This window comes from Nerophis lumbriciformis, linkage group LG16 (genome assembly GCF_033978685.3).
Source record: "Nerophis lumbriciformis linkage group LG16, RoL_Nlum_v2.1, whole genome shotgun sequence".
Classification (NCBI taxonomy): domain Eukaryota; kingdom Metazoa; phylum Chordata; class Actinopteri; order Syngnathiformes; family Syngnathidae; genus Nerophis; species Nerophis lumbriciformis.
This window is the reverse complement of record NC_084563.2, coordinates 13,115,698-13,127,098: the sequence shown is the minus strand read 5'-3', so window position 1 is coordinate 13,127,098 and position 11,401 is coordinate 13,115,698. Positions and strand designations below refer to the sequence as shown.

The window sequence follows — 11,401 nt, the reverse complement described above, 5'->3', positions numbered from 1 at the left end:
TTTTAAGTTATGTTAAATTAGTTTCATCTGCAAGTGATAACCTGTGATTAATTGTGATTAATCCAAATTAAAAAGTGTGCGTTTAAGTAAAAACATTTTTTTTTAAATATTTGTGTATGAAATAAAATTGCATTTATCTCCAAATATTATTTTTTTTAAGTTATGTTAAGTTAGTTTCATCTGTGAGTGATAACCTGTGATTAATTGTGATTAATCCAAATTCAAAAGTGTGCGTTCAAGTAAAAACATTTAAAAAAAATGTTTGTGTATGATATTCTGACAATTAAATTACATTTATGTCCAAATATAGTTTTTTTTGTTTGTTTGGTTAAGTTAGTTTCATCTGCGAGTGATAACCTGTGATTAATTGTGATTAATCCAAATTCAAAAGTGTGCATTCAAGTAAAAACATTTAAAAAAAAATGTTTGTGTATAATATTCTGACAATAACATTGTATTAATGTCCAAATATATATATATATATATTTTTTTTGTTAGGTTAAGTTAAATTAGTTTAATCTGCGAGTGATAACCTGTGATTAATTGTGATTAATCCAAATTAAAAAGTGTGCGTTCAAGTAAAAACATTTAAAGAAAAAATTTGTATATGAAATAAAATTGCATTTATCTCCAAATATTTTTTTTTAAGTTATGTTAAATTAGTTTCATCTGCGAGTGATAACCTGTGATTAATTGTGATTAATGCAAATTAAAAAGTGTGCGTTCAAGTAAAAACATTTAAAGAAAAAATTTGTATATGAAATAAAATTGCATTTATCTCCAAATATTGTTTTTTTTAAGTTATGTTAAATTAGTTTTATCTGCGAGTGATAACCTGTGATTAATCCAAATTAAAAAGTGTGCGTTTTAAGTAAAAAAAAAAATGTTTTAAACGTTTATGTATGATATAAGTGTGCGTTTAAGTAAAAACTTTTTTTTTTAAATATTTGTGTATGAAATAAAATTGCATTTATCTCCAAATATTTTTTTTTAAGTTATGTTAAATTAGTTTCATCTGTGAGTGATAACCTGTGATTAATTGTGATTAATCCAAATTAAAAAGTGTGCGTTCAAGTAAAAACATTTAAAGAAAAAATTTGTATATGAAATAAAATTGCATTTATCTCCAAATATTTTTTTTTTTTAAGTTATGTTAAATTAGTTTAATCTGCGAGTGATAACCTGTGATTAATTGTGATTAATCCAAATTAAAATAAATGTGCGTTCAAGTAAAAACTTTTTTTTTTTCAAATGTTTGTGTCTGAAATTCTGACAATTTAATTGCATTTATGTCCAAATATATATATATTTTTTGTTAGGTTAAGTTAAGTTAGTTTCATCTGCGAGTGATAACCTGTGATTAATTGTGATTCACCCAAATTCAAAAGTGGGAATAATCAGATTTTGAAAATGAGTTGTTTCACAGCTCTAAACATATTTGTACTGCTCACTTTTTGTCTCCGGCGCCGTCCATAAAAATGACATGCAAATGCATCATGGTTAATTATGCAAATGACCCAATGCCACGATGAGATTGCAGTCCTGTGGGAAACACTGAATAATATGAAGCTAAACAGAACGTGACCAAAAAGGCCTCTTGACAGTGCGTTGTGCTGCAAGATGGACAACGCCCTCACGCTGGGGGTCTTAATTGGTCCTACGTATTCAGTCCTAATCCAATCTTTCACATCTAACAAGCTCTGCGCCAGAAAAGCTAATAAAGGTTTTTGACGATGCACATGTATCGTATCATAAAAATATTATAACCAGTCTATTGGTGTCGTAGCGTCAATGTGCTGCGTTGCCACCGTGTAAAACAAAGAAAAAGTCATCCGGTGGACGCTATATGGCTCTGAGATTGCCTTCGGGCCCTGATGAATTGCGAGCAAATGGTGGCCGAGAAAGGCTGACAAGCCGTTTCGTCTGCAATTATATTAGTCTAAGTGATCCCACGACGACCCTTCGCCCGCGCTCTCAAAACACACACCCGAGCGCGTCGACGCAGCAGAAAGCGGCGCCAGTCGTCTTCCTTCAGGATATTTATTGCTCCGCAATCCCATTATAAGGGGGGGGGGGTCACGGAGGAGTTCATCTCATTTTCCGCATCTTTGCCTCAAGACCGAGCTTCCTGCTGCCTGTTGACCAGCCGGCGCTTGGCGGCGTGCGCCTCGCTTCTCTTGGCGCCGCCGTTATTAATGCACGCGCATGCTGAGCGAAATACTGTTCGGAATTAAAAAACACGACAATGTGAAGTGAATTATATTTATATAGCGCTTTTTCTCTCGTGACTCAAAGCGCTTTACATAGTGAAACCCAATATCTGAGTTACATTTAAACCAGTGTGGGTGGCACTGGGAGCAGGTGGGTAAAGTGTCTTGCCCAAGGACACAACGGTAGTGACTAGGATGGCGGAAGCGGGGATCAAACCTGGAACCCTCAAGTTGCTGGCACGGCCACTCTACCAACCGAGCTATACCGCCCATCGTGTGTATGTCATCGTCGTCCAAAAATAAGGTTTGCAATATAAGTGACTTTCGTAACATACTTTTCTAAATAAAGGGCACCACAAAAAATGTCATCATTGGCTTTATTTTAACAAAAAATCTTAGGGTACATTAAACAGATGTTTCTTATTGCAAGTTTGTCCTTAAATGAAATAGTGAACATACAAGACAACTTGTCTTTTAGTAGTAAGCAAACAAACAAAGGCTCCTAATTTAGCTGCTGACATATGCAGTAACATATTGTGTCATTTTACATTCTATTATTTTGTCAACATTATTAAGGACAAGTGGTAGAAAATGAATTATTAATCTACTTGGTCATTTACTGTTAATATCTGCTTACTTTCTCTTTAAACATGTTCTATCTACACTTCTGTTAAAATGTAATAAGCAATTATTCTTCTGTTTGATACTTTACATTAGTTTTGGATGATACCACACATTTGGGTATCAATGCGATACCAAGTAGTTACAATATCATACATTGGTCATATACAAAGTCCTCATGTGTCCAGGGACATATTTCCTGACTTTATAAACATAATATACATTGAAAAAAGATGTTGTGATGCCAAAAAATATCGACGTAATCATAGTAGTATCGCTCCTGTATTTGGTATCATTACAGTGGATGTCAGGTGTAGATCCACCAATGGCGTTTGTTTACATTGTGACGCCGGTGAGCTACGGTGTGCAGTGAAGCATGTTTAGCTATTCCTCGTTCTGCAGTGATAATAATACTTGTAAGAAACTTACTTTATTTGTCGCCATGGAGACAAGGATTAGTGATTTAGAAGTAGCTAAAACACTGCAGACTGGGGCTGGACTTTAGCCACTAGCTAGCTAGCCATGTCTTAAAGCACCTCTTCCTGAGGGTGTTTCAGTGTTATAACTTCACCTTTATCTTTACTTTTTAAGCCAAAATGCGTCCGTTCTCCCTTTTCTGTCTACACACTGTGTCTGCTTGTAAGTACTCCGTGATTGTGCGCTGCCGAACATGCTCGTCTGCTCGTAAACCAGCAATGTGACCACGTGACGACGACGGGGGCGCAGGGGGGTGGTGGACCGGTATTTTTCAGAGGCGGTATAGTACCGAATATGATCCATTAGTATCATTACTATTTCATTACTATACTAATACCGGTATACTGTACAAACCTAGTCCTGGATCATAATTTTTCCCAAAGTAATCTTTGTTTGCTCTCACAAAGTCAGCTCGATTGGCATTGTTGTTGATGGAGAAGTGATCTGTGGTTCCTCCTCTACGTCACGGATCACATGACTGGCTTCCTCATTATCTTTCAAAATGGCTCGGGAATCGCCATGATATTGATACTATTTTGATCATATCTATCTACTCGCAAACTTTGGAAGTCTCATAATTCACATACAGTCGTGGTCAAAAGTTGACATACACTTGTAAAGAACATAATGTCATGGCTGTCTTGAGTTTCCAATCATTTCTACAACTCTTATTTTTTTGTGATAGAGTGATTGGAGCACATACTTGTTGGTCACAAAAAACATTCATGAAGTTTGCTTCTTTTATGAATTTATTATGAGTCTACTGAAAATGTGAGCAAATGTGCTGGGTCAAAAGTATACATACAGCAATGTTAATATTTGGTTACATGTCCCTTGGCAAGTTTCACTGCAATAAGGCGCTTTTTGGTAGCCATCAACAAGCTTCTGCTTGAATTTGTGACCTCTCCTCTTGACAAAATTGGTGCAGTTCAGCTAAATGTGTTGGTTTTCTGACATGGACTTGTTTCTTCAGCATTGTCCACACGTTTAAGTCAGGACTTTGGGAAGGCCATTCTAAAACCTTCATTCTAGCCTGATTTAGCCATTCCTTTACCACTTTTAACGTGTGTTTGGGGTCATTGTCCTGTTGGAACACCCAACTGTGCCCAAGACCCAACCTCCGGGCTGATGATTTTAGCTTGTCCTGAAGAATTTGGAGGTAATCCTCCTTTTTCATTGTCCCGTTTACTCTCATTGACAGCAAAACAGGCCCAGAGCATAATACTACCACCACCATGCTTGACGGTAGGTTTGGTGTTCCTGGGATTAAAGGCCTCACCTTTTCTCCTCCAAACATATTGCTGGGTAATGTGGCCAAACAACAATATTTGTTTCATCTGACCACAGAACTTTCCTCCAGAAGGTCTTATCTTTGTCCATGTGATCAACAGCAAACTTTAGACCAGCCTTAAGGTGTCACTTCTGGAGCAAGGTCTTCCTTCTTGCATGGTAGCCTCTCAGTCCATGGCGATGCAAAACACGCTTGACTGTGGACACTGACACCTGTGTTCCAGCAGCTTCCATTTCATTGCACACCTGCTTTTTGGTGGTTCTCGGTTGACTCTTGATCATCCTGACCAATTTTCTCTCAGCAGCAGGTGATAGTTTGCGTTTTCTTCCTGATCGTGGCAGTGACAAAACTGTGCCATGCACTTTATACTTACAATTGTCTGCACAGTTGTTCTTGGAACCTTAAGCTGCTTTGAAATGCCCCCAAGTGACTTTACTGACTTGTTCAAGTCAATGATTTGTTTTTTCAGATCTGTGCTGAGTTCCTTTGACTTTCCCATTGTCACGTTTGTAACCGAGTCTAATGACTGCATCACATGAGCCCTATTTAAATGGCCTCAGAGAAGTCAACAGGTGTCGTCAATCATAATCACTCACATGAAGTTAAGAGGCCATGAAGCTAATTTGATTTGATTGTAACTTTTCTACATCACCAACATTGATCATGTATGTTGCTGTATGTATACTTTTGACCCAACAGATTTGCTCACATTTTCAGTAGAGCCATAATAAATTCATAAAAGAAGCAAACTTCCTGAATGTTTTTTGTGACCAACAAGTATGTGCTCCAATCACGCTATCACAAAAAAATAAGAGTTGTAGAAATGATTGGAAACTCAAGACAGCCATGACATGATGTTCTTTACAAGTGTATGTCAACTTTTGACTATGACTGTATAAATGATAATATATCGAGGCAACTCTACTGCTACTTAAAAAATAGTTTTGAGAATGGTCTCGCATATCTGCTGGTCACGCATTTTGGACCCAAAAATCTGCGACTAATTGTGACGCCACAACTTTGCTCCTGTGCTTTTCTGTGCAGTACGGCATCAAGAAGAAGGAGGAGAAGGAGGCGGAGGCGGCGGCCGCCATGGAGCAGGCCTCCGAGGGCAGCCTGACCCGCCCAAAGAAGGCGGTGCCCACCGGCTGCGGCGACGAGGAGGAGGAGGAGAGCATCGTGGACACGGTCATGAAGTTCATACCGACTCCGCTCATGGATATGTTCAGTAAAAAATAAACCTTCCCGCCGCGCTCCTATCTGCCCCTCCCCCTCCCCTTCTTCGCTCTTCTTCTCTTCTCAATGTGCTGCAGCTGCACAACGTGTGACGTCATCCTCCACTTTCTCTGTGGGGGGTCAACTTTTTTTTTTTGGTTCTAAAACATGCTGATCGGAGGTTTTTTCCATTTATTGTAATGTTGTTTTTTTCGCTTTTATTTGTAAATAAAAAAACAATAATGATATATATATATAAATATATGACATTACGGATAGATGAGTACAAGCCATATTTTTATCTTTAAAGACGATATCCAAATCATTTTTCTTTTACTTTCTTAGTAATATTTGATACACGCGGTCTCTCTCTCTGTGTGTGTGTGTGTGTGTGCGTGTGTGTGTGTGTGTTGTGTGTGTGTTGTATTTCTACCCTTCTTGAGACATCAACAAGGAAAAGTAGCTTCCACATGAGGAGGTGTGAACAAGTTAAAGTACCAATGATTGTCACACACACACTAGGTGTGGTGAAATTTGACCCATTACCCTTGTTCACCCCCTGGGAGGTGAGGGGAGCAGTGAGCAGCAGCGGTGCCGCGCCCGGGAATCATTTTTGGTGATTGTTAGGACATAAATCATGGTCCCAATACGGAAAACCATTGCATCTAATAGAGAATGTTTTTTTGTTTTTTTGTCCTGTCCAGCTGTGTGTCGGTTTTAAAAGTGTTCCCCCTCTGGTCAACATATGAAATAAGTGTGTGTCAGAAATTGAAATGCGCCCCCTTTGGCCAAAATTAAATTTAAAAAAATATATATGTATATAGAGACATAGTGTAATACCTTGACGTAAATAATGAAGATTAAAAACCAAAAAATTTTACTAAAAGCAGTCTTTTTCTCACAATGTCAACTTTTTTCTGATAAAATTGGGAACATTTCCTAATTTTCTTTCTGTTTCAGTAATATTGCAATATTTTCTCGTAAAAATATTACTTTTTAAATGTTAAATGATTACTATTCAATGCAAAATGGTGACATTTGTCATATAACATTCTGACTTTTATCACAATATTGCCAGTTTTGTGTTGTTCTTGTAAAACAGTGACATTATTAATAATATGAATTATATTTATATAGCACTTTTCTCTAGTGACTCAAAGTGCTTTTACATAGCGAAACCCAATATCTAAGTTACATTTAAAGCAGTGTGGGTGGCACTGGGAGTAGGTGGGTAAAGTGTCTTGCCCAAGTGACTTGGATGGCGGAAGCGGGGATCGAACCTGGAACCCTCAAGTTGCTGGCACGGCCACTCTACCAACCGAGCTATGCCGCCTCGATGAAAATGACTTTTGTCATCATTTTGCCAAGTAAAATTCCGATTATTATTATTATTGTAATATTGCCCAAATTTTTAAGTTTTCTTATAAAATTGTCTTTTGTCGAGTCAAAATACAACTTTTTTCATAAAATTGCCAAAATCTTACGCTTTTCTTGTAAAATTGCAACTGTTATCGAGTGAAATTCCAACTTTTGTCACAAATGTGCGTTTTTTTCTTGTAAAATGTTGACTTGCGTTGAGTAAAATGACGACTTTTATCGTAACACTGCCAAAATTCTACGTTTTTCTTGTGAAATTGTGACTTTTTTTCTTGGGAAAATCCAACTCCGTTTTCACAACAAGCTTTTTTTTATATTTGCAAAATGATACTTTGTCCGAGGACAAAGCTACGGACAATGGGAGACCGGGCTTTCTGCTCCGCCGCTCCCAGTCTGTGGAACGCTCTCCCTGACCACCTGAGGGCACCACAGACTGTGGATGCTTTTAAAAAAAGGCTTAAAAACCCTTCTTTTTGGAAAGGCCTTTTTTTTTAGATGTATGCATACTAGTTTTAGCTATTTGGCTGTACTAGTTTTTTATTTTTTATCATCTTTTTATTTTGATACGCTGTAGCACTTTGAGGTTGTTTGCTCAATGTAAAGTGCTTTTTACAAATAAAATTTATTATTATTATTATTAAAGTATGTATATATTATTAATGTTGTAAATACACATCTTTATATGTCTAGAAAGGGTGGTCCTAAAGAGGTAGGCATTTTTCGGAGGTCTCAAGAAGGTAACAAATACAAGAATGTGTGTGTGTGTGTGTGTGTGTGTGTGTGTGTGTGTGTGTGTCGTCTTAAAGTGAAATTCATTACCTAACAGGACGGGCGATTATTGGCATGATTTGTGACGTTGTGATGTAGTCATCAACTATTTGAGGCAATAACCGCTTTTCCACGTTAGACTTGGTGATCAGCCTCCATTGTTGACTTCAAATGTTCTTCCACAGGGAGGAGGGGGTTATAGAAAATGACTAAAAAAAATAAATAAAAAATCCGAACTGACAAAGTTTGTCTCCAAGCAGTAAAAAGATTGTTTCGAGTTCTCCGAGTCGCCGTCCTGTGGCGGCAGGGAGCGGCTCGGTTTTGTCGTTTTTCACCGCTCTTTACTTTTGCACCGTTTTTTTTTTCTATAAAAAGAAAGGATGAAAAAACGAGAAGAGTGGCAATAGTGCAATATATACTTCATCTTGTCGACAACGACGGACAATCTTCACTGTTGTGTGTTTAAACGTGAAGATGTTGGATGTTTCCGTTAACAAGTAGTTCACTCGCCAATGTTGAGCGCGCCGTGTTTAAAAGTGACGTGAGTGGTATCGTAGTTATTACTATCATCAGTCGAGGGGTCGTCAGATGATCGTTTCAAAACATTCCAGCTATTTCCGACATTCCGCCAGATATGTGGCCTCGATGTTAGCCTGAGGTTGTGTCTGCACCGACGCTATTTGCGAAAACACACATACTTCCATTCCCCCTCCAAAAAAAAATCCCCTCCAAAAAATGCATTTTGACCGATCAAGAGCCAGAAAAAGCAAACCCAGATGACGTGATTGTGTGTTAAAACGCATATCATAATATTATATATAACATGATGTGTACATTATCTTTAACCCATAACACAGAACAGGGGTGTCAAACTAATTTTAGATGGGGGAACACGTGGAGAAAAAATCTGGTAAAATCACGGCAGGATAACTTAAAACTAAAGATAACTTCAGATTGTTTTCTTTGTTTAAAAATAGAACAAGCACATTCTAAAAAATTTACAAATCATAATGTTGTTGGGGTTTTTTTTACACTTACAAGTTGCGGTTAATTTATTTGTCGTTATTTATATTTTCTGATAATGTTTAATGGTGTTCATTTTCAATCAAGATTAAAAAAAATGACATCAAAATAATTGTATGTAGTTTGATCATTTTCCTCGACTGATGTACTAACATCATGTGGTTTATTTTGTACATATGTAGCAATAATCTACAAAGATACAAAAAATTGCTATTGCGACATCTGGTGGACACATTTAGAACAGCTGTTTCTTTCATTCAAAAATTTCAGGTTCGTTTTTATACTTGGCAAACTCACCCTGATCCGGCCCTAGGGCCGTACGTTTGACACCCCTGACATAGAATATATTTCTCATGTTTTGTCCTGAAATACAACTAATTAATTACATAAACATGCGTTTTTGGTACATACATTTCTTATTTTAAATGAATTAGACACTTTTGCTTGGTAACACGTTTAAAGAATATATATATATATATATATATATATATATATATATATATATATATATATATATATATATATATATATATATTCAAAAGGCTTGTGACAATTATTAATTGTTAGCATTTTCGCTATTCCAGTGCAATTTTAAGTCTAAAAGCCTGCTGGAGATATTTTCCTATATGAATAAATCAAATAGGAACATTTGTGTTGTAATGTTTGATACTCTATTAACGCATTAGAAATGTAAAAATTACTTTGAAATGACAAAAAATAAGTTTGTTAGAAATTGGCTGGTTGGGGTGTCAAAAAAAAAAATCTAATCGATTATCAGATTAATCGTGATTCTTATTTGTAACGATTCTTAATCGATTCCAAAAAAATATATAAATACAGTCTAGTATACAGCATTATTCACATGTGAATAATATAAAGTCTATTATACAGCATTATTCACATGTGAATAATATAAATACAGTCTATTATACAGCATTATTTACATGTGAATAATATAAATACAGTCTATTATACAGCATTATTCACATGTGAATAATATAAATAGTCTATTATACAGCATTATTCACATGTGAATAATATAAATACAGTATTATACAGCATTATTCACATGTGAAGAATATAAATACAGTCTATTATACATTTAAGTACGGTCAAACGGTGAATATGTTCCCCATACTAAAGTGTTACCAAATACGTTATTTGAAGTGAATAAATAATCGTGTTCGGACCAATTAAGTGAAACTGGATAACAACAAACGACGCAATCAGTGGTGTAGTGTGCGTTTTAAATAAACAAGTCGTAGACGTAAGAAGTTGTGTTTTTTTTTTCTCCCCCCCCCCCCTCGAGAGTCTGTAGTTTGAGCAAAGCACACAAATCTCTTTCATTTCACAAAGACAAATTAGCTTTTTGTCGCGACGATTGTGATTACGCCAATGTGTATTCCCCAACCCGCTATGAAACTGCCTTGGATCGGACTCGCCGCTCGTCACGAAAGACGTAATCCAGTCAAACCAAAGACCACGGACACGACATTCTCTTTGTCGTTTCTTTGTTTTCGCATATTCTACTACCGTATTTTTCGGAGTATAAGTCGCACTGGAGTATAAGTCGCATTTTTTGGGGGAAATGTATTTGATAAAAGCCAACACCAAGAATAGACATTTGAAAGGCAATTTAAAATAAATAAAGAATAGTGAACAACAGGCTGAATAAGTGTACGTTATATGAGGCATAAATAACCAACTGGTATGTTAACGTAACATATTATGGTAAGAGTCATTCAAATAACTATAACATATAGAACATGCTATACGTTTACCAAACAATCTGTCACTCCTAATCGCTAAATCCCATGAAATCTTATACGTCCAGTCCAGTGGTTCTTAACCTTGTTGGAGGTACCGAACCCCACCAGTTTCATATGCGCATTCCCCGAACCGTAGTCATAAAACGATGTTATTATATTAAATAAATACTTATAAAGGTATATTTTACAAACAGAAAGTTACAGGAATGTACACATGATCCCATGTTTACATGTCATTGTGCAACATGTGAATGTTTTAGTGGGAACTAAATGCGATATCTGAAAGGGGTACACATTATTTCCAAAGCAGGACCCCCACCCAGACATATAATACTAGTACACAACTCATGAAAAACAATATGTTATAGTCATTGTAAGTGGGCCAAAACACTTATATTAGAAAATCTCATGGAAATGACTGCTGTCATTTGATTATAATAATAAAACATTGAACTTTGCCCAACCAGTCTACATGTGTTTTGTGGACTTGGAGAAGGCATTCGACCGTGTCCCTCGGGAGGTCCTGTGGGGAGTGCTCAGAGAGTATGGGGTATCGGACTGTCTGATTGTGGCAGTCCGCTCCCTGTACGATCAGTGTCAGAGCTTGGTCCGCATTGCCGGCAGTAAGTCGGACACGTTTCCAGTGAGGG

At 36.7% G+C, this 11,401-nt stretch overlaps 1 protein-coding gene across 1 annotated transcript in view; it reads left to right on the top strand.

Annotated features, from left to right (window-relative positions):
* The window catches only part of LOC133616998 (complexin-2-like), a 148,002-nt gene extending 141,324 nt beyond the window's left edge, over positions 1–6,678 (top strand). Inside the window, exon 4 of the mRNA XM_061976636.1 lies at positions 5,644–6,678. Within this exon, the coding sequence (XP_061832620.1) occupies positions 5,644–5,838 (195 nt within the window). The 3' untranslated portion in view covers positions 5,839–6,678. The remainder of the gene's footprint in view (positions 1–5,643) is intronic.
* The last annotated feature ends 4,723 nt before the right edge of the window (positions 6,679–11,401 follow it).